The 24,154-nt window shown below is 44.7% G+C and overlaps 1 protein-coding gene across 2 annotated transcripts in view; it reads left to right on the top strand.

Moving 5' to 3' along the window:
- The window catches only part of EXOC4 (exocyst complex component 4), a 379,564-nt gene that overhangs the window by 36,158 nt on the left and 319,252 nt on the right, over nt 1-24,154 (top strand). The window contains exons 4-7 of one of the 2 annotated variants that reach the window (XM_035319681.1): nt 3,260-3,444; nt 5,747-5,856; nt 15,528-15,771; nt 22,827-23,004. In XM_035319681.1, coding sequence (XP_035175572.1) covers nt 3,260-3,444; nt 5,747-5,856; nt 15,528-15,771; nt 22,827-23,004 — 717 coding nt within the window. Of the gene's footprint in view, nt 1-3,259; nt 3,445-5,746; nt 5,872-15,527; nt 15,772-22,826; nt 23,005-24,154 lie in introns of both variants that reach the window. The other variant, XM_035319676.1, reaches the window with a different exon arrangement.

Here is a 24,154-nt window from a genome sequence, read left to right as displayed (position 1 = left end):
CCCTCACTGCTCCCTCACTGCTCCCTCACTGCTCCCTCACTGCTCCCATCCATCTCCGTAACTCTTCATCTCCCCACTTCTGGAGGAAGCCTTCTTGGGACAGAGCACATCAGTTGCCGTTATTCGCCAAAATTGAGCCATGAGAACTCCTATCTTGGAGGATAGGAGGGTGAAACATACTTCTGTCGGTGTGCTGGTTTGATTTCTGTTTGGAACAGCTGCATTTTCACATCTGCCTGCAGTGTTTTTAAGTTCTGTGCATTCTTTGTAGGCACCTTTTACATGGTTTTAGTTGCTGATGGTACTGCTCTGATAGGTGACCCAGCATACGAATCCTCCAAGTGTTCTAATCTTGTGGTTTTGTATTCAGGGGTATAATCTAGGGCGGTGGTCTATAGCTTGCTGTTGGCTGGATTTATGTGATCTCTAAGCAGGTAAAACTACACAAGAGAAATTTTTTAATGTAACATCTGCGTGAGTTGTCCCATAAACCAGTTCGAGACCTTGCCTTGACTTCTAACAACTTGGATTGAGTACAGATCAATCATTGGGAAAGTGCCGTTTATCAGGGACGTAACTTCCAGCTTGCCCGACCCCAAATGTGGGGTGTCGGAACGGACGTGAAAATAAAAGCAGTCCAACAGTAAACCCTGCAAAAAAACAACCCAGCTTTTTTCAGGAGAAGCAAGTTCAGTCCAAAACCAAGTGTGGTTTTAAGTGCGATACATGATCGACTGTTCTGTTTGTTTCTCAGGAGGCATATTTGGGAGCTGCACGTTGCTTTTAATGATTAGTTTTGCAAATAACTTCTACTAACGGGGAAGGTAAAAATAGAGCCCAATGTTTCGAGGGGAAAGCTTTAAATTTTGTTGCGTGTGTTTTTGACGATACTCTCACTGGATGTCTGGGAACCTTTTTAATGCCATTTTCCTCTGTGCTTTCAGTTCTTTTCTCGCTGCGTTTTCATCTCAACTTCTCAGTTTGACAAATGTTCCTGATTCTGCTCCTGCTACGGTGAAATTGCTGGCAGCTTTCAGGGCAGCGATGAGTGCCTGCGACTTCCCTGAAGTGACTGGGGCTTAAAGCACCTTTGGGATTGGGAGATTTGGGATGCATTCCCACCTGCCAAAGGAAGGAGATAAAATTAGCACTTAGGTTTACTTCTGCCGAAGGTTTCCGAGATGTGTCTGCACTTCTTGTTGACCCTTCTGTCTTCGTATGTCAAGCTCTTTGGGGAGAAGGGAATTTGTTTTTTTTTTTGCTTCATCTGTAGTATAGTTTTGTGGCCAAATTTAAAGAAGTGATGAAAAATAGATTCTGAGAAGGAAGAGGATGGGTAGTCCTTTGGGCGAAGTGACGGGAGCTCTTCATGTGTTGCTGAAGTTGTAGGGTAGGTGGGCTTACGATGTGTCCTCTGCCATCCTCTGGTCAACAGACAAATTCTTTCTCAAGGCTAGGAGCACAATGACAAAATGTGAGCTTTCAGGAGGTCTTCAACAAAATCACAGTGAATTTCACCCCTGTGGGCTGCCAAAATGCCGGCGTTTGGTTATTCCCTGACTTGTGTTGAGTGTCGCATCACCTGGACGCGTGCGGCAGGGCAGGGCTGCAGGAGCAGTGAGGCAGGGCGCCGCGGGCTCTGTCCTCAGGCTGGCAGCAGAAGCACACGCTCATCATCCATGCTGAGAAGGGGATTTCATAATTACAAGCTTGGTAACGTTTTTCAGGAGGAGAGAAAAAGTCCAGGTTCCTCTTAGGAATCGCTCCTAATTTCAAAAGCTTGAGTGCCCCAAAGCTATTTCGGGGTCATTCTTGACTCGCAGGCAAGCAAAGTAATACTGCGTTGATGTGTGTTCTTTCGGTATAGTTAATATTTACTGGTATTAAGGGACCAGACCTTAGCTTGGCTGTCTGCTTGCTCTATCTCCTTGCTTTTCATTTTTAATGTTGAGCTGACAGGTTCGCTATAAACTTAAATCCTGAAGTGCAAGCAAATGTCGTCTTTCACCAATAACATCCTAAATTATTAGGGAATTACGCTCTTCTTTTTTTTTTAACTTAAAATCTCTGCTCTTCTCTGTGTGTAAGAGGTGATGCACAGTTGAACAAGCTTTGCTATTACTGATATTTCTGGTTCCTTCCAACATCGGCCCTGAGGTTTTGGATGCTGCGGAGGGATGCTGAATCTTTTTAAGTAACTGCAGAAGAGCTCCGTTAAATATTTAGAAGAACAAATAAACCGGGAGAGATGCAAATTGATAATGTTGCTTTAATGCACTAACTTGCCGCTCCTGGTGCCTTTTTGTCTGTGTTCGTTCCTAGGGTACAAATGAAGATAAGTTAAGCTTCTTGTTCTGGTGCTCCCTGGCTGTCAGCTGGTCCCTGCATCAGCAGAGGAGCTTTACTTGTGGCCTGTGTGCATCACCGCATGCGTGCGTCCTCATCCCTGGCAGTGCCCAAGGCCAGGCTGGATGGGGCTTGGAGCAACCTGGTCTTTTAAAAGCTGTCCCTGGCCGCGACAGGGCTTGGAACTGGATGGTCTTGAAGGTCCCTTACCAACCCAAACCATTTGGTGATGGTCATACCTGTCTGGTAGTCAGTTGCTCGCGTAAAATTATTTTGATTGGTTTGAGACTTGATAAGCAAGTATTTAAACAACAGAAAAACACCAAAACTCTAAGAGTTGGGAAATACCTTTGAAGTAGCTAGAGCTTTCACTAACGGGTTGGCTATCTCTACTTAAACTGTGTAGTTGAGTGACTTGGTAGTTACGTGGGCTAGAACCTGAGGCTTCCTAGGTTTTTTTTTTCCGGCCATGCCATTACTTGAGGCAAATATATTTAATAAAATGGGAATAACACCTTGGTGTTTCTGACAATGACATTTGATTATTCTTTTCATTACAATGTCTTCTCTGAACACTTTTCCGAACACTTTTCCACTTCATAATCTTAGTTTGTTACCCTGTTCTTTGGTTTTATTTAACAAACAGCGCTTCAAGTAGCCTGTTTTATGCGTAGGTTCAACGTATTTGAAGAATGCTCATTCGTTTTCAGTTACTTGGATATTGAACCCATTTTATGTGTTGAATTTTCTTTTAGGATGAGAGCTAAAGTAACAGTTCTTAAGCTTTTGCTCCTTCAGAAGAGTTGGTAGATAGAATTATCATGGTATTCAGACCCTCCCTGAAGCGAAGGGAAAAGTCCGGAGAGGTGAACAAAGTGACCTTCAAAAGTTGTCATCTGTGTTTTCCTTGCAGGTGTCAGCAGTGGATTCCTTGGAGGGTCCCCTTCTTCAGGTGGAGGGCTTGAGTGATCTGAGGCTAGAGCTCCACAGCAAGAAGATGAACATGCACCTAGTCCTGATAGATGAGTTGCACCGTCATCTTTACATCAAGTCAACTAACAGAGTGGGACAACGCAACAAGGAGAAGGGGAGAATCAGGTTGGTTTGGTGCGATGCTAACTCAGGGCAAGAGGTCTGGGAGGGAAGAGGATGACCTTCTCCTTGCCACAAGCAGAAGCTTCCTTGGAAAGAGTGACATCGATTGAAACTTTAATTTTTGGAAGCAACTTTCTTGTGCTTATGGCTGTGAAGAGTGTAAAACCCCCGAATATTTTGATGCACTTTTGAGCCTGCGAGCAGTCTGTTCTCCTTTTCGCTTAGGGATTCTGATGTTTTTTTGCTGCTTCCTACAGAATTATGATGAGGTCAATTCTCCAGCATTGTTTTCCTTCTCTGAGGCATCACCTTTCCCACAAATGCCGTGATCATGAGGCTCAGGTCAGGCAGAGGGAAGATCACAGAGGAGAACTGTTCATCCTTGCTAGCAAACTGCCAGGGTTTAGAAAACTTCCAGGTAACCATAAGGTTACTAGCTGGAGGCACAATATTGAAGTGCCTGGGCAGTGTCTTGCCTCTGTAGCATTTCAAAGGTGTTGTAAAGATGTTGAAATTCTGTACCTGGTTGGTGCTTCTGATGATCAGTGGATTGAGCTGGAGTATAGGCACGTGTTTTTTTCCTCATTTTGTGAATTCAGAGTTTGATGGCAATAGAGTTGTTGGGAGGGAAGAAAGAAAGACATTGTCTAGAAATGAGGAAGTATTGGGATCACAGAATTGAAGGGGCTGGAAGGGACCATGAAACATCATCGGGTCCAACCCCCCTGCCAAAGCAGGTTCCTTAGAGCAGGCTGCCCAGGTAGGCATCCAGATGGGCGTTGGATATCTGCAGAGAAGGGAGGTATTTCGTTGGAAAGTGACTCCTGTAGAGTAGGAGAGAGAATACATAGTGGTGGGGAGCAAAAGGGGAGTTAGCATATGATAAAGATGCAGGGACATGATAAATGAGCATTTTCTTATGAGAAAGAAAGAATAAAAACATGCTTACCGAAAATAAGAGGAGAGATAGTAAGTTTCATTAAATGAATTTATGAAATAAAGGCTTGCTTGAAGTTGAAGTTTCCAGGGGAGAGAGTTGTTAGCAAGTCCTCAGTCTCTTCCTTACTCATCTTGTTAATTAAAAACAGACAAAGTCTGGTGTTCCCAGACTATGCAACTACTAATTAACTGCAGTTTTGTACGACTGCTACAGGGACCCCTTATCTTCTTCGTGCTTTGTCTTTTTCCCCATTCCCTGTTATGCAGCATTGATATGATATTAATATGAGCATTTGGATCAAGGACAGTCCTGTTGCTTCATTTTAGTGTGCTGCCATGGACTGGCTGCCAACCAGGGCGCAATTATGTTGACAGTTTGTAGTTGTGTTGGTTTGAAGTGTCTTAGATCTAACAATGCTGAGCTGGAACGCATAGCTAATCCATTTAGGTGTAGTATTGGAGGTGTGGAGAGAGTGGAGGTGGTTCTTAGACAGGGTAGAAAGTTTAGACCCTGTCTTTGCAGGTTTCTGTAAGTATTCTGATCTCTTAGGGAACATACGGAACTCGTTATAGGTGCCTTCTCTGCTTCAAATGATTTCTTGGTTTTGTTCCCCTGCTGTATCCAGCTTTATGCCTTTCATTATGCATGCAGCTGAGGCAGCTTGACATATTCTTGGCAAATAATACTCTGAATTTATTATGGAAATGACCAAGTCTTTCTACTTCCAGGGGAAGAGTTCTCCTTTCAGAGGAAGAGGGTTCATTTGGAGAGGGGTGCCTGTAGGTGTGCATGGAACAGGAATTTGATGGGGAGGAGGAAGTGGAGGTTTCCAGAGGGTGCTAGGAAAGCTTGAAGGAGTAAGGAGTTGACTTGAGAAATGTGAGAATCTCTTCTCCTTATGAGGTTTTCTAGGAAGATCTTAACAACAATTCTATGACCATTTATTATCATGCTAGCAGGAGCTAGCTGTGCTGAAAGTGAATGTGTTGGCAAACAGTAACGAGGTATGGCAAGCTCCACTGGGTGTGTGCCCTGATTATGTTGCTGCCACCAGTCAGCCATGTCTGGAGTGCCGTAAAAATCAGAGCAGTATCCTGAATTTGGGGATACCCAATTTTGTCTTTGATACTAGAGTGTTCCCTCATCATTACTTTTTGGCTTTTCCCTTGTTCACTCAAATGCAGACCACCTTGCATCCATCTACGGACTCGTGCTTTAATTTAGGTTTTGTAAACCTCTTGCATCAGAACTGCTATGTATATCTCTGCTGCTTTTCCTTACACAATTAAGAAATGGATTATTTGCCAAGGAGTAAGACAGTAAAAGACAGTAAACTGTTTGCTTTAATTCTCTCCCCTCATCCAGCTCCCTTGTGAAAGATGCCTCTTCTGTACCTCTTATGGACGTTACCAACTTGTCTACACCTCGCAAGTTCCTTGAAACTTCCCAGTTCAGTACTCCGGGAAGCTCCAGCAGTGAGTATTTGTCAGGTGCATTCCTAACAGGCTTATTTCGTAGCTCTTCAGCTGATTTTGCAAGAGTAGCAGGCATATTATCCCCTCTTCTTGGATGGGTGCTGGTGGGGGTCTTGAGACAAAAAGATACAAAGTGATTTGCAAACTACTTGGAAATGAGTGAGTTAAACATCTGGGAGCAGAATTGGGTCTTATCTGCAGTTTCCTCTTGGCAAGTCATCCTTCCTCATTAGCTGCAATTAATTACACAGTTTCCTCTGCCTGTCCTGATGTTGATCCAGTTCTTGGTATACTGGGCAGAAGAGGGACGGGCAGTCAGTTGAGTTTCCATAGAGGTCTTCTCCACGTTTGTTTAATGGAGGCAGGCAGATATACATAAATGTCACAAATATTTGGCTGTGTTGGAGCCAAGAGGTCAAAGCTTTTCCTCCCTGTAGCTGTGAGTAGAAGTCTGTCTACGCACAAGATTAATCCAGTGGTCATCTTTGTGTACCTGTTACTGCAACAGATGCTAAGCAAAATACTTGGTTTTATTGGTGCTTTTGTATGGAGCTTTGAAAGTACTGCACAGGTGAGGAATTAATCCTCGTATTGTTTCAGTGGATTATTAAGTGGGGTTGTCCTTGTTTAACAAAGGAATAAAACGAAGAATACAGAAGTGACCTAGATCTCTCCTGCCCACACCCCCCTTCCAGTCTTCCTCAGATGGAGAGTATCTCTTCTCATCTCTAACTCTCTTGTCCTTTTTGTTGTCTTGATTCTGTTGTTTCTTGACATGCTTGCCTCCTAGCTTTTGTTTGATCGTTCTTCTCTTTTGTTCACGTTTGTTACTTCGCCATGCTCCTGCAGGGTTGGCTAGCCTCTGAGGCTGTATTTCTACATGGGGGAGGTTTGTGAGGAGTCACTTGTGCTGTGCCAGTACAGATTTTCCAGGCTGGAAACTGCAGCTTGGTCAAGGAACTCTGGAATAGAAACCACATGAAAATTCTGGACAGAAACATCAGAGTTCCTGCACTTTTCCTGTGTGATCAGCAAGAAGTTGTTTCTTGCTGAGGATCACATGATTTGTGCAGTTGAGGAAATAAACCAGAAAAATTGAATCCCCTTCCTACCACTGTAAATGTTAACCCACTTCTGTAGTGAGTTCTGCACCTAAAATTTGAATCCTTCTAGTTCACAAAAAGTCTGGAGTTACAGAGCTGTTGGGAATCTCCTGCCGTGCCTTGTGATGGGGAATAGACAGCAGGAGAGTGGAAATAGTATCTTTCATTACCTTCAGTGCCTTCCTTGGTTGTTATTACTAATATAATAACTACCTTAAATATGCTTTGAAAACAAAGGATTTTTTTTTTAATTCTGCACCTTTGAAGACTTCCACAGCCTAGCCCATCCTCATCTAATCTGCTGAGATTTTTAAAGGACTCATTACCCAGAGTTGGCTTGGAGGCAAGAACAAACTGAATCAAGCAGACAAAAATAAGGACAAAATTGTTAAGGATGAGAAGAGAAAGATTGTTTTCAATGAAAAAGGGGGGAGAAAATAAAATGACAGGGACTCAAGGTTGAGATAAGGGTAGGGAGATCACTCAACAATTACCATCATGGGCAAAATGAAGTCAGCATAGGGAGATTAATGGAACTTATTGCCTATCACTAGCAGACCAGAACAGTGAGAAACAAAAAGCAAACCAAAAACACCTTCCCCTTTATACTTCTATATCTTTCCCCCCAAGTGGCACAGGGGAATGGGGGCAGTGGTCAGCTCCCACATGGCTCCGTACCATGGGGTCCATCCCCCAGGAGCAAACTGCTCCAACATGGGTCCCCCACGGGCGGCAGCTCCCCCTAGCCCCCCTGCTCCTGTGTGGGCTTCTCTCCACAGGCTGCAGCTCCAGCCCGGGGCCTGCTCCTGTGGGGGCTCTCCACGGGCTGCAGCCTCCTCCAGGCCACATCCACCTGCTCCACCGGGGGCTCCTCCACGGGCTGCAGCGTGGAGATCTGCTCCGTGTGGGACCCATGGGCTGCAGGGGGACAGCCTGCTCCACCAGGGGCCTCTCCACAGGCCGCAGGGGAACTTGTGCTGCGTGCCTGGAGCACCTCCTGCCCTCCTGCACTCACCTTGGGGCTGCAGGGCTGCTTCTCTCATGTTTTCTCACTCCCCTCTCCCAGGTGCTATACTACAGCAGGGTTTTCCCCTTTGTTTTTCCCTTTCCTCCCAGAGTCCCAACCAATGTCACTCAACTCAGCTCGGGCCAGCACCAGGTCCCTTTGGAACTGGCTCTGACCCGCCATGGGGCAGCTACTGGGCTCTGCTCACAGAGGTCACCCCTGCAGCCCCCCGGCTACCCAGCCTTGCCATGTGAACCCAATGCAACATCTCAGAAAAGCTCTCATTTTATTTGCTTCATGCAGTGCTGATGGCATTTAGCATCCAAGATCACCTGATAAAGTTATTTCATGCTGTGTTAGAATTAAGGTGCCATGGTACAAGAAACAGGTAACTGGTCTCCAAGAACTAGGTTGTTTGTGAGCATAAAATGGAATGACTTCTTTGGCTCCAAATGCCTGATAATAAAGGCCCTGTGGCTTCATCCTCAATTCCTCTGAATTGGCCGAGGTCAGCTGAGGATCTGCCGTGAAACTTCTTGTTTGTGCAGATCTGTTCCTGCTGTTCATGCTCGTTTGCACCAGAAAATCTTTCACCTGGTTTCTTGTTTCACATTCTGTTATTCAGCGATGTGCTGGCCAAGTGTCCCTCCGAATGGGAGAGATGAAGATAAAATAGAAACCATTTGATCAGCTAAGTATGCATATGGTTTTGCTTCAAGTGCACAATGGTCTAACGTATATTTTTTTCCCGGATAATTTTATTTAGAAGTAGCCTTTTCCTGGGCTGCAGAACTATCAGATTTAAAACTTATGTGTGTGCATAACAAAAGCTGTTTCTGCCTCTAGTCATTTAAGTTCTTTAGCTTTTTATTGATGAAACAAAGTGGCCACGCGTATTAACGCATGTCACTATAAAGCACTGACTCATTCAGCCCATCTCGGAAAAGATGCCAAAATTTCGAGTCCTTTCTGCATTCTCTTCCCAGAGGAGATGTTACTTTGTGCTGTAGAATCTTTATAAGGAAATTAAAGCAGTTCCTGCTGCACTTAAAATAAACAAAAGCTTCAGTAACGTTCACCTGAGGATTGTAGATACGACAGTTCACCGGTAACTTTCCCTTCATGCCAGTTCAGAGAAATAAATTTACTTTTAAATGATATTTCTCTGCTTGACTCTTCAGTATTCCGAAGAGTATTGATGACAGTTCCTGCCTTGCCAAGCTCTTCCTGGAACTGTAAAACGTGCTCACCAAGTGCGCAGAAAACCTGAGAGCTCCCTTTCCTGAAAAACTCTTGGGAATGCATCTTAGAAACCCAACAGAAGAGAACCTGAGGTGGTGACAACGCGTGTTGTCGTTGATGGGATTTGTAAGTTTCATGCTGAACAGAGCAGGTAATATTCTTCCTTGACCCAGATATATGAGCTGTAAAAGAATCTAGCTTCTAGATCCAGTAGTGTATAGTAGCTCCTAAAATCAAGTATAGTTACTGCTCAAGAATGCAAGTCTGCCTTTGTAGGTGAAAGCACGTGGAGACCCATGAAGTTGGTTGGCCCTGTGAAATCTGTGAAATACCTCCGGGAACCCCAGAGCTTTAAGGTCCAGTTGTAAAGGTGGCTTTAAAAGGTTGTCACAGTTGCTTCAACTTCAAACGTGTTCAACAAATAAATCTTTTTCTCTCCAGTAATGTCATCTGGGGATCTGCCCCCAGCAGGGTGACTTTTCTCGATCGTTCCTACTGCAAGTTACAGGATGCTAAACCTGAGTTGTCCTGTTAGCTGTTTTGCACTTGCACCCAGGACTTAACCAGAAGGTGGTGGGAACGCAGCAGTGAGTCTGATTCTTTCCTGCCATCATTATAGACCTGTGTGAAAAGCAGAGTTTGTCCTGATCATCCTAGGGTAAATTTCTGTGTCTAGGATATTTAAGAAGAAATCTGTTCCTGCAGTTTAGGAATGTTTTGCAGCTGTACAATAAACCTGAAAGCCTACGAAGTAACTTTTTACGCATCTTTTTTTCAAGGCCATGCTTTTTCTCACTGATCCTCGCTAATGGTTTGTATTGTGCTGCTTGATGCATGTAATCTGTGTGCGTTTGGGGAAGGAAAGGGGAAAATCAAGAGGATTCTTAGAATTAAATGCTGTAACAATAGACTTGAGAGAGTGGCCATGCCAAATTAAAATGTCTGCTTTTGGAAGACTAACGTTCTTAGAGCTGTAGATGGAACTGTATGAAACACAGCTTTAGAAAGAGGAGATTTGCCTGGGGCTTTGACGTTATTCATCTCTGAGACCTATTTTCTTTTGGGCTTGGCAGTAAGGCAGATCAAGAAATGCCCGAAATCTTTAAGGAACCCATTTCTAAAGAAACTGCCGATTTGTTTCCCATTGTCTGTACTCGTGGGTCAAAGCAAGGCTTCAGCACCACAAATGAGCAGATGAAGTTTCTTCAAATATCAAATTATGCCTTTGGGGCACTGTGAACTTGCATCCTTTTAGAGAAAAGGATTGAAGGCACAAAGGGTATAATCTGGAAGGACATAAATCACAGAAAATAGTACATTAAATTTTACTAGTCTCCCATAAATGCACACAGCTAATGGAATCTTCTCTAATAAGTAGCAGCAAATTTTGACCATTCATTGGAATGAAAAACAAGACCCAAGAGTTTTTCTTCAGCTGCTTTGCTTAAATGAGTTATCAACGCTGGCTTTTCTGGGGATCAAACCAGTGCTATTAAAATGTCTCTTGCAGCAGATTTCTTGCTTGCGAAATGGCAGAACAGCACAAATCAGGGTATCGACAATTGGAACAGACGTTTTTATAGGGCATCGTCAAACCGGGGAGCCGTCAGGGAAACCTCTACCTTCCTGTCTGTGGAGGTGATGAATCGATGATGCACACGATGCGGCTTCCTAGTGGTTTAAACTGGATATGGATTTTGGCTGCTTAAACATGGAGTTCTGTGCTTTCAGATGCACAGCTCCCATGATGTAACACTTCTGAAAATGCCTGCGTATTTAGTCTGTGCAAAGACGTTGCTCCTTCAGGTTGTTCTCAGGAGATCTTGGAGAAAAGGTATTGGAATGTTCTGCTTCTGGCAGTTTTCAGAGATCATTTGGTGTCGTCTTTGAGTGAAATTAACCATAAAAACCGCTCCAAATCATTAGGAAGTCCTGAGATTTGATTGTCTGAAGAGATCAATTTACTTAAAATGAGCTTAAGTCATGTGGCAAACAAATATGGGAAAAACCTCAGTCAAAACCTCAGTCAAGTGAGCAGGCTCACCATAATCTGGTATTTCTGTTGGTTTCGGTGGGCCTCCAGGAGCTGATAGCTGGCTTGGTTGACAATATGATGAAGTTGTTTCACATAAAACTGCAAATTCAAGTTAAAAGATGTCTATATGGTGGAGATGAGAGAGGCAACTATCTAGACTTAAAAATGTTTACTCTTTGACATCCCATTTTATTCATTATGTTCTTAAAGAGGGTGGGGAAGGCCAGACATGAATGGAGTACCGCTGGCGTTTGCATCGAGTGCTGTTTAGCATCTTCGTTAATGATCTGGACGATGGGGTAGGTGCATTGTCAGTAAATTTGCAGCTGACACCAAGTCCAGAGGAGCGGCTGTTGAGCATGAGGGCCGTGCAGCCATCCTGAAGGACTATGTCAGGCTGGAGATGTGGGCTGCCAAGAGTACCGTGAAGCTCACTGAGGAGAAATGCTGAGTGCTGCCCCTGGGGAGGAGCAGCCCCAGCCCTAGGACGTGCTGGTGGCACCCAGGTGGGAAGCAGCTCTGCAGGAAAGGACTTGGTGGGCACCAAGTTGAACATGGGATAGCAACGTGCCCATGCTGCTAAGAAGGCTCATGGTATTTGTGGCTGTATTAGGCAGCAAGTATTGCCAGCAGGTCAAGAGAAGTGTTTCTCCCTTCACTCAGCACTTGTGAGGCCACCCCTGGAGAGCTGGGTCCAGTTCTGGGCCCCCAGAGACCTGGGCATACTGGAAAGTGTCCCACAGAGGGTGATGGAGGTGAAGAAGGGCCTGGAGCATGTCTGGTACGAGGCAAGGCTGAGAGAGTTGGGACTGTTCTTCCTGGAGAAGAGGAGACTCCAGGGGATGTTATGACTATGCGTAAGTACCTGAAAGGAGGGTGTGAAGATGGACCCTGGCTCTTGCCAGTGGTGACCAGTGCCAGGATGAGAGGCACTGCGCACAACCTGGAGCCCAGGAGGTTCCCTCTGAACACCAGAAGCACTTCTGGGATGGGTGGGTGCTGGAGCCCTGGCACACATTGCCTGGAGCTGTTGTGGTGCCCCCTCCTTGGAGAGCTTCAAACCCGCCTGGGCCTGGTCCTGGACAGTCTGGGATTCTGTTACGCTGTGTTGCTGTGAAATTTACTTCTTAGTGCTCTGGAAAAAAATCCTATGGGATTCTTCTGTGGTGTTCTCTACCTGTGTTATTTTGTGAATAAAGCCAAGTTGCCTTTAATGGCAATACGACTTCTTTTCCTTCCCTTCTCTTTGATGAATAACCAAGGAGAAGAGGTTAACCAAACCGAATCTAAACAGCAGCCCCAACATCCAGAATAATTAATAACGTCCAGAATAATTAATAAAAACAATCCTTGCAAACATCCAAAGGATAATTGAATCTTTCATGGCTCCTCTACATAAATCAAGTGCTTGTGGCACAAATGATGATCCTCCCCCATAAAAGAAGGAACGTGGATTCGGCAGATGCAGGTCAGGTGGAAACTGGGGAAAGCGAGGAATAGCTTCTGCCAGTCCTGGGCTCTTGTCTTGATACCAGTAAATGATAAAATTATTGACTTTAAATGCAGATCAAGCTTTGAGTTCTGAGAGGCGATCTGTAGGGGTGTCTCCCTTCACCCCTCTGCCCAGGGAGGGTAGCACGGGGGCTCACCGTTTGGAAGAAGATTGGAAGAAGAACTTTGTAAACGTCAGGCTGCGTTGATTTATTTTTCCAAGAGGTGAGCAACCGGTTCCTGGACCAAGGCTTTGTGGTCAAATAACCCCTTGATGGCATTAAATGGTAGAAGAGGATGTTTGAAGTGGGGAAGATGGAGGAAAAAAAAAACATCTTTAGATGCCCAGGGTTGGGATCTCATCAGATCTTACACATAAATGGACCCCCGAAGCTACCCAGGATACCTGTTTAATAGGCAGAATGTGCAGGAAATGTGGTCCCCGCTGTTTTATTGAGAGACCAGATCTTACAAAACTTAGATAGCAGTGTGGTGCTGCTAGGAATTGAACTATTCGCCGTGCTGTTGTTTGTAAGAGATGCAAATCGATGTCCTGGCTATCAGAGGGCCTTCCAAATGGCTTGGCTCTTTTGAAAATGGAAGAGGGTTCGAAATGGAAGAGGGTTTGTCCTCATCTGCTGGCAGAGTTCTCAGCAAGATTGCTGCCTTTGGTCCGCTATGTGCTGGCCTCATGTTTGGGTATAGCACTGCTTCCTCCCTCTCTGCTTCTCGTTGTGTGATGTTAGGAATAATTTCCAGCCCACGACAGAGGGGCTGCGGTGTAATGACGGGGACCTGTCCTCCCAAAGACTGTTTCGGCTGCGAATGCCGTGCCTTGAGCTCAGAACAACAAGATTTTCATTTCTTAGCTTTAAACAATAAGTGAAAACCTTTGTCTAGCATTTCCAGTGTTGTCTTCCCCCCAGCTATTGTTCCAAAGAGCTCATTTCCCATGCCTGTGCCCGGCATGCTGTGGTTTTAAAAGAACAGCAAGCGGCATTAACAAAGCGGGTGGACCGCGTCCGCAGCGCTTTGCTTGTGGGTTGGGAGGTGAGAGCCTGAGCAGAGAGATGTGTGCATCCAGTGGCACCTACTTGGTGTTATGGCTTGTGTACATTCAAAGTGTTTCCTGTATTATCATTCTTTTTTTTTAAAAAAAATTATCAGTGCATTCTGGGTGTTTTTAGGTTGAAGTTAACGCCGTAACTCGCCAAATTGCAAGTTTAAATAGAATTTAATTGAAAAACTCATGTGCATGAAAGGGGAAGAAAGCACTCTGTAACCCCCCATACATTTTTCCCCGATGCCGATGACCTAAAACCCAATGGCATTCTGCATTGTGGTGCGGGGTGACCCCATGGGGTCCCTTCTTACCTCCCTCTCACCTGGCGGCGCTGCTGGTGCTGGAGGCTGGAAGACGAGCGGGCGAGCAGCGCGTGGTGTGAGCTCGAGGTGCCGTGCCTGGGATTACATGACAAGCTCTTGCTGTCGAGGCTGGTGTCAGCTGCCGCTGAAATAAGCTTTATCTGCTTATTGTGGTGCTGTTTGTGAAGTGGCACCATACGGACGTCGTTTTCTTGATCTCCTGCTGACTTGCAGGGTGCTGCTGCTCTCTGCTCGGAGTGCCGTAGCTTTAGACGGCGACAGGGCTGTGCGCTGCTTGCGACGTGCCGTTCTTCATTTCTACCATGCCATTGCAATCCTGCCGGTGGATCTTTTGATGTTTATTCAGGTTCTTGGACAAATTTTTGATTTAAGCGAAAAATCTGTTGAGCACAGAATCCACGGGAGGCATCTGCCATCCAACAGCCCTCGCCAGAGCTCGGTACCAGGATGACAAAGCAGCCGTTTTGTTTCCATTCCTGTTGGATTTCCATTCCTAGGAGCTGGTATGGTGGATGGCACGGCTTCAGCCACGTCCTTTGGAGCCGATTGTCCAAGTACCACTGCTCCAGCTGCTAACGAGTATGGCTGGGGATCTGCCAGGATGCTGTGGTGAAGGTTCCTCGAAGACACTTACTTCTCGCTGGTGTTTTGATATATTTATTAAACTCTTCACCCGGGCTTCAGCAGAGGCGTCCTTTTGTTGTTGCTGGGTGTTATCTGTAAATAAAGAAATGTTGATTAATGATGGTACTTAAAATGAGCGTGGTACCAATTGCCTTTCTCCTCTTGTCGCTTAGCAACAGAATTTCTCCCTGTGCAATCCCTGGGCCTTCAGGAGGGCTGCATCCACCACATCCTCTCTAATCCTTCTAGTTTTTCCTGTCTAGAAGCCTCCCTGAAAGATTTGAGTAGCTTCATCAACCCCTTGACAGACGTAATAAAGCAGAATGGGATAACATTGGGCAATAATTCACCTCGGCGGGGTAAACTTTGCTGAATTAATCAGAAGTCTGTTAGGCTTGATAGTGTTTATACGGAAAATTTCTCTCTTGTGGAGAAATCTAGTGAAGGGAAGCAGCTGGGTTGGAAATTCAGAGTTTTTACCTCCTTGAAACACAGGGGGTTGTAGTGATAGAACACCTCATTTATGGATATCTTAATTGCACCAGGCTTCCTCTGCTTCCTCACTAATATATAAGACACCATAAGCTCTGTTTTGAAGTCAATTGAAAGTGCAGGCTGTTGTGTTTGTAGGGAACTTCACAAGCAAAGCAAAACATCCACTGCCCTCTCCCACCTCCCCAAAATCTGACTGCTGATGTCTCCTTGCTTATTCCTTGGTTGCCTGAAGTGTTACGCGTGGTGCTTAGTTTAAATCTTGGATTTTGCTTTGTAAACTATATTGCAGTGCGAGAAACAAGCCTTCTGGAAATTAAGGAAGATACGGATCTGGATCCAGAGGAGAACAGCACCGTCTTCATGGGCATACTCATCAAAGGGCTGGCCAAGCTGAAAAAAATCCCGGAAACAGTGAAAGCCATCCAGGATCGCCTAGAACAAGAACTCAAGCAGATTGTTAAGCGCTCCACGACACAGGTGGCAGACAATGGTTACCAGAGAGGGGAAAATATTTCCCAGGAAAATCAGCCCAGGTAAGGATATTTCGGCACTGAAACTTGGTTGCTGTAAAAAGAAGTCTGGAGAAGGGTGTTATGTCTGCTTGCCGTTTGAAGGAGTGACAATAATGTTTTTTGCACCAGCAGAGTTCTGAAATGCTAACATTTTGAGAAATTCCTGCGTCTCGCTGAGTGGCTTGATGTGTCCTGAGCACCTGAATGGCTTGGGAATGTAGGAAATATATTCAGTAAGGGGAGGTAGTGTTGTTCTCAGCGAAGGATGTGGGTAAGGGAGATGCTTCCTTCTGTGCGTGGCTGCGAAAGAGAATATTTTGGCTAAACAGATGTTTGAAATGCAGATTTGAAGGTGGGAGCACAGTAGAAGCCAGCATTACTTAAGTAGTAAGAGGTATGTAACGTTAAGCGCTTGATTATTTTTTTAACCTTAACCTTTCGTTTTAAGCGGCTTTACAACAGATTGAATTGTAATGCTGTCTCAGACTGCTGGTATGTATGGTGCAAAGAACACTTGGTGCCAAAACAAATATTATAGTCTTGTGTTGCACTCAATCATGACTTTACGCTTGGTGCTGATGCCAGAGAAATTTTTAAGTTCATACGTAATAGAAGTTTGAAAGAGAAGATTCAGCCTAGTTATTTATTTCAAGTGGAGCAGAGTCTAATTAAGCTGGTGCAGGTGCAAAGCTCAGAAATCATATATGGAACTAATTATATCAGTAAATATATGGCCAAGTTTCTAATTGCTTTGCAGCCCCATTTACATTAATAGCAAACTGTGGAAGCCAACCAAGAGCTGTGTTTTTGCTCTTCTTCAGGAGTCACTAAAACAGGACTCCGTAAGGGCTAGCTATCATTTTTAGCTGAAATCTCAATTTGTGACACTGCACGTTGCAGTGATCACTGCCCACAGGGAAATAGTGGAGAAGAAGACTGAAAACAAAACCATGTGTCTTCATCACACAAAATATTTATAATGGAAATTGCTCCCAAGGAAAAGTTCAGCTTGGTAAAGAATTCTTCTTCAATTCCTAGCATTATTGTTGTGGAAACAATTACGTTGTGAAGAGTTAGTAGCCTTATGGTACTGAAATCTTGGTGAAACCATAGCAGTTTTTTTGGGTGGATCAGAGGGCAGAATTTTCATCTCTGATATCACGATGGAACGTAATGTATGCCTGACACTTGTTTTATGAATTGGTCTTGAGAGGTGACATGGGTATTGGTTGCCCATTGAAATTGATAAAATTGGATCATATCATATTTTAATGATGTTAATCTGCCCAGAGGGCTAGGTAAGGTGCAGAAAACTTTAATGGGTTTTGGCGTGTGATTAGTTGGAGTTTATGAGCCCTTAGGATGCTTATATTCCAGAGCTGTGGAAAGTGTCTTTAATTCATGTCGAGTAAGGAGATAATTAGAATAGTTTCTAAACCAAAATTGCATGAGAAGTTTACAGCAAGGAGGTAAATTCATTTATATTGAAAAGAATGAATTATAGTCTGGAAAAGTATACCACCCCTTAAATTATCTACAATTTAAAATTAGAACTAAGTGACTTTTTCCTGCTGTCAAGGAAAAAAACAAAGACATCACAACGAGGTCCTCCTGTTTCAAGAGAGCTCTGTAAGACCCCCAAATTTGAGCGTGATGTAGCGCCTGAAACTACTTAACTGCTCATTAGCCTGTCAGCCACAATGCTGATTTGACCTTAGGATTTGGTGAGTAAAATGCTTTTCAGTTCACCTGAAAACTAGTCACACATGAATGCCTCTCAGTCTCTTAACACTGAGCTCAGTGCCTCTGTTCTTAAAGGATATCCATTAAAAAAATTCTTCCTGCTGGCAGATCAAATGACTAATGAGATGACAGAGGAGGTGTGAGGGCAGGGCAGGTCAGAGGCTGTGTGTTGAACCCTCTGGTGGACAGGATCCCCTTGGCTCGTTAGGTATGCACAGAACACGTCGTATGCATTTCTGCGTTGTCGTCTGGTGGCCCTCAAAGGTTGGCTCGTGTCTTATCCCTGTAAAAAGGGTGATGCTTCATTCCACTTGATAATTTCTGCCTCTGGTGTAATACTTTTTGGGTAGCCACATAAAAATAAAGTAGAGCCCCCTCATTGTACAAGAACTGGAAAAGAGATCAGGCACTGATCTTCGATTACTATTTTTTGACTACCTTTTGTGTGGCCGCCTTCTTCATTTATGTATAAAAAACCTGAATTGCCCCCAGATTGTTGAGATCAAGATATTTTTTTTTTGTTATGACTCAATGAGCTCCCAGGGAGTAACGATGTCTCTCATGTACTTTCAGGTGTTGTCTTCACAGGGCCAAAAGGCTCTTGGCCAGTGGGCTCTTGGCTTAGATTTTCAGAGGTTCATTGAGTTCATTCTCTCGAAGTCCTGTAGCCCCAGTATGCCTGCCAGGAGCAAATCTTGTCCGTGCTGTTGGGTACTGGGCTTTTTAATAAGAACATGCACAAGAGGAAGCAGCAGTTCCAGCACTAATAATGTGTGGTCCGTTCTGTCATGGGCATATTGTTCTTGGGTTGAACCACTCTCCTTGGTAAGCAGTCTGGCTGCATGGAGAGCTGGTGTGAAACTGGAAGACTCTTCATATAGCAGCAGCAGGATGTTTTTACCAGTGAGCTCACAGAAGAAAGGCTTGCATGGTCCCGTGACACAGCTGATGTTCAGGTTTCCCAAAGCACACAATTATCATGGAATCACAGAATTGTAGGGGTTGGAAGGGACCTCGCACGATCATTGGGTCCAACCCCCCTGCCAAAGCAGGTTCCCCAAAGCAGGCTGCCCAGGTAGGCGTCCAGATGGGACTTGGATATCTCCAGAGAAGGAGACTCCACAACCTCTCTAGGCAGCCTGTTCCAGTGCTCTGTCACTCTCACTGTGAAGAAGTTCTTTCGCATGTTGGGGCAGAACTTCCTGGGCTCCATTTTGTGGCCATTGCCCCTTGTCCTGTCCCCACAAACCACTGAAAAGAGGTTGGCCAAATCCCGCTGTCTCCCACACTTCAGGTATTTGTACACATTGATAAGATCCCCTCTCAGTCTCCTCCAGGCTGAACAGACCCAGGTCTCTCAGCCTTTCCTCATAGGGAAGATGCTTCAGGCCCGGTATCATCTTTGAGGCCCTCCGCTGGACTCCTTCCAGGAGATCCCTGTCTCTTTCTGTACCAGTTATGCTTAGTTAGTGGTTCATTAGAGCACAATACCTGCATGTTTAGAAATACAAGTCTTGGGTTGCGGAGGACAGGGCATCACAGAGGAGGCCGTGCTGCCTTAGCTTGGAGTACTGCTATGTCTTAATGAATTTGTGGGTATCTCCTGAGATAAGGAAGGCTGCTGACTGTAGATGAGTAATAATCCAGACGCGTGCCCACTTGAGGGCCAGATTTATGGGACAGGTTTTTGGGAGGGATACATTGCCTGAGCCTTACTTGTAGCTGAAAACCCGACCAAAGACAAAGAGGTGTACTGATGATTTTGTACCGAAATCCTACTGATTGCATTGAGTGCATTTTTCCCTACATGTTTGGAAGACATTTCCAGCCTTTTATTTAATCTCAAAGCCTTAAAATAAATATAGAAATTATACACACGCCAGCACTCTGACCAGGCCAAGGACATTATTGCTGTGAAGACGCATGGATTGTCATTAGCAACCTCATTCAGGTGTCAGCAGTCGCTTTGCATCGATTCATTCTCCGTTAGTGCCCAGACAATAGGAGTTGCTTCCGGGTGTGTGTCACTGTCTCTCAGCATATTTACCATATTTCTCGGTGAAGGGGTTACGAGATTGCTTTGACAAATTGCCCAAGCCAGGCTCCTGTCATTGTCTGTATGTGTTTTGTGTGGGTCACTCGGTGCTGCAACCCCGTGTGCATAAAATCTGGGCCATGTTATTTTACACTGTTTTGTCTTCTTGGCTGTCTGACACTGCCTGGGTCTGCATCTCTTTTGGGTCACCTTCTTCCAAAAACGACCTGACGGATTAGTGTCCAGAGAAGGGCTATTAGTGTCCAGAGAAGGGCTACAAAGATGGTGAAGGGCCTAGAAGGAAAGACATATAAGGAGCGGCTGAGGACACCAGGCCTGTTCAGCCTGGAGAAGAGGAGGCTGAGGGGAGGCCTCATGGCGGCCTACAGCTTCCTCACGAGGGGGAGCGGAGGGACAGGCGCAGATCCATTCTCTTTAGTGACCAGCGATAGGACCCAAAGGAATGGTGTCAAACGACAGGGGAGGTTCAGGCTGGACATCAGGAAGAGGTTCTTCACTGAGAGGATGCTCGGGCACTGGAACAGGCTCGTCAGGGATGTAGTCATGGCACCAAGCCTGTCAGAGTTTAAGAAGCGTTTGGGCTGTGCTCTCAGTCGTATGGTCTAAAATTTTGGGTAGACCTGTGTGGTGCCAGGAGTTGGACTCGATGATCTTTGTGTGTCCCTTCCAACTTGGGATATTCTCTGGTTCTGTGATTTAGAAGACTTTTAGAGAAAATAAAATAAAGGTTAGAGGTGCAGGGTCATTTGAAGACAGAAGCGGAAAAATGATTTTGGCTGAGAACGGATGATGTACCATGGTGTTAGTGAGGCTGAAGGACGTGGCTGGGGGCGCTTCATTTCTGTCAGTCTGTACCATGAGAACAGGCAGATGGGAAGACCAAATAACTCTGTTCAGTGTAATACTATTTTAGTAATGGCTTCATAAATAAGTTGGTAATGTGAGATGAAGCTCACTTAGAATCAATAAAAATGAATTTGTCAAACTATCCAGCGAGTTTGGTTCTGCAAATTCGTACTTTCCTGGGTCAATAATGAGGTATGTAGAGAATTAAATTTTCATTAGCAGTGGGATGTTAGTAGAGCTTAGGCTTGCATTGCTAATTTTTCTTTGTGGCAAAGAATCCATTTGACCTCACGAGGCCAACTTTTTGGCATTGCTATCAAAGCTGCATGTTGGTTCCTCGATTAGGAAATTTCCTCTTTCCCAATGCTCCCACACCTGCTTTTCCTCTTCGTGTTGCTGGCTTGTGGCTGAGCAGCCACCTCCCCTAGCTGCCTCTTCACCCCTCTCTGGTACTTGCTTTGAGAAGCTCTACAACCTTGTAGGGGCTGTTGAAGCCATACTCACCTCTCTCATGGTCCAGAATTGGTTGGAGGAGGTATTTGGATAAAAATGATGCAAGGTTTTTTTCAGGCAGCTTTGTTTGCACACTGCACTATCTTCTTCACTGATAACATCGATGATGGGACAAAGGTGGTCAGGGAGGGAGGAAGTTGTATAGATCTTCCTTCTGTAGGAGCAACGTCTCTGCCTTGGACAGGCTTTATACAAAACCTAAATGGAGGAGAACGACTCCCCTTCCATCATTAGGCATTTTTGCCTTTCTTAAACAAGAAGGAAATCATTATACTCAACAGTTCTCTTGGATTGCTTGAATGTCTTAGTTCAATAGCCACTTAAGGTATGGGGATATTAATGTCCCTGTGTCTTTCATGAGTATGATGATGCCTAAAAAACATCTTTTTAATGTTACATATATTCTGACCACTTGAACTGGTCACCGTACTCTCCAGGACTTATCCACGGGCTCTTTCAGTCGTATCAAGGTGCTCTTCTGCTTACCTATTTGAGCTGCATAATTGATGTCACTGATAGGTGGATGGTCCATGTGAGATTCGTGGGAGGGTTACATAAGTGCAGCATTATACAGCTCTGTGTGTGTGTATATATGTATAAAATGAAGTGATGTTTGTGTTTTTGAATAACTGCAAGCTTCTGTCCTTTGCAGGCTAGAGGTTTAGGCTAAGGTAGGTGGTTTTAGCCACAGCATCATGCCAGATGACTCCCGCTGTCTGGTGGTACCAGCAGCAAATGTGCAGCAGCTTCTCAGATTCTCCAATTAACCCTCCAGCTTCTGGCTTAAACAGCTGATGAAACTGGATATATGCGGAGTATTTGCATACCGAATTAAAGTGGCCGAGGCACAGATGCACACCTTATTAGTGGTCGTTAACAAACAGAAGGCTGTAGTGTGATGGTTAATGAGTGAAGGCAGATCTGCTTCTCCTGCAGATCTTCTGTCCTCCTCTGGGGATAATAACCTCTGCTGGGAAGACGCAGCAAGAGCATGGTAGTTCCTGAACTGCTGCGGTGAAATGTAATGGAGCCTGTCTGTCAGAGCTTGAAAGTGCCCAACACAGGGATTTGGGAAGTGTTACCTTCACATTGTGTTGGGGTTACACACGTACTTGCATTGCTCATCAAATGGCAGTGAAGTCACCAGAATGTTCCTTTTCCCAAACAAGAAGATCAAATGTAATGAGTCATTGCCTTATCACAAAATATTTAGGACTTGGCAAAGGTACGTTAATTACAGTAATTGGGCAGTAAAGAAGCTGTAGGAGCAGGTAATGTGCTGTACGTTTTGATGAGGTCATAGCTGTAGCATCTTACAAAAAAATCTTTATAATTGACACAACTGAAGAGCTTGATGGTTTAGGTTTCCTGTTGTTTAATCTTTTTCTTTTTTTAATCCTTCATGTTGTTTAAAACCTTCCATAGTGCTTATTTCATAATTTAAAATGAGTGTCTTGCATTATTTTGTATGGGTAAGTAAATTCTTACTGAATTGACACTCTTCCTGCCTTCCGGGGAAGGCAGGTGGTCTCCATCCCTGTCTGCTGCTCTACCTGGGAACTTAAAATGGTCTCTACTACTATCATGGTATTGAAATGCTGTGTGGTGATGAATCTATTTGTCTTTCCTACACCCCCAAGTTGAACACACTAAAGGTGAAGAGCTTGTGTATTGAGGACGGTGCGAAAAGGAAGGTGCTCAGAAGTATTTAGGTACCAAACTTGAGCTGCTAACAGCTGAAGCCCCAACCTAAGCCCCCAGGGGGTTTGAAGCTTCCCCAGTTGCACAAAGTTTCTGTCACAAAGCAGGGGCTGAAGTCACAATCCCGTGACTCCTGCCTGCTGCTCCGATGTGCAGCGTGATGGTGTGCTCTGGTGTCTTCTGGAGAATGAGTGGACCTTGTCCTGGTGGTTTGCAGGTTGCTGCTGGAACTGCTAGAGCTTCTCTTTGACAAATTCAACGCCGTGGCTGCTGCGCACTCTGTCGTCCTTGGACACCTTCAGCAAACAGTGGCCTCTCCTTGCAGCCAGTACGATGGTGATATCAAGCTCTACGACATGGTTGATGTGTGGGTGAAGATCCAAGATGTCTTGCAGGTAAGGAGCCTTCAGGTGGGCACACTTGGAGCTTAGGACAGCTTTTTTTTTTTAACCAGAATATCACAGAAAACAGTTCTGTCATGTTAAGAGACAGCTGGACTGGAATTTGTCTTGACTTTTGGTAAGTGGGCACATTTAGAGCAGACTTTTAAATTCCAATGAGCTTAAATATCAGAAAAAAAATCTGTGGTTTCATCCTTCCAGTGTATGGAGAGGTTGATTCCTTTTGCCTACCAAGTGATTTAGCAGAAGCTTTCAAACAGTGACATTTTTGTTCCATGTTACCATGTCATGCCTGTCTTATAAAGTGTCACAGCTCTAATCGCTTGTCTTCTCTTGTCATCGTGCCTTGGTTCTAGTCAGCTGAGACACTAGCTGCTAGCATGTTTTCAGCGAAGTCTTATTTGATTCATATTCTGAGCCACAGCATACTAAAGCTGTACCATGCTTAGGCTTTATTTGGTACCACGCCTATCACCTTAGGATCTGAGGCTCTCCCAGGCAGCAGAGCTGTCTGTCACACGTCTGTTCTGTCCTACTTGTGAGGCCAGCACACACTCTCGTTAGATTGGTTTTATTTTTTTTCATGTATTTATTTTGGAATTTCCCCTATGTCTAATACACGGATGGACACCTCACCCAGGATTTGCTAGAGGAGTTCGAAGAAATTAGCCTGGCGTAATTTACAAGAGGTGGCAAGGTTTATTTTGGTCATTCCACTTCTGTCCTGTTCCTGAAAAATGCTCTCTGGCTCCAATACTAACACACAATTTCACTGTAGGTCACGTGCCTGTTTTACTGCTTCTCTAAAGGTTTGTGTGTTTGTGCCATGATGCACAAGGGTTTTTTCCTTACACAGGTATGACTGTGTGCGCATGCTCTGAATGCAAATACTTCATGGACAGAAAAAATACCAAGTTATGGGCCTTTTGATCATGCCTACTGTCTCCTTCCCTACCTACATGTATTTCTAAAGGAGTCGGTGCTTTCATTTAAAGAAATCACAATAAGTTTTCACCTTGATACGAATTTTCACCTTCCTTAAGTATTGTTCTTTAAAAAATTGATCGGGAATGTCCAGCCAGAGGTGAACGACTGGTTTTCTAAACAAAAGAATATCATAAAATCAAAGCTGTTTGTCCCCATT

This window comes from Oxyura jamaicensis, chromosome 1, assembly GCF_011077185.1.
Source record: "Oxyura jamaicensis isolate SHBP4307 breed ruddy duck chromosome 1, BPBGC_Ojam_1.0, whole genome shotgun sequence".
Classification (NCBI taxonomy): domain Eukaryota; kingdom Metazoa; phylum Chordata; class Aves; order Anseriformes; family Anatidae; genus Oxyura; species Oxyura jamaicensis.
This window is presented reverse-complemented; position numbering and strand designations above follow the sequence as displayed.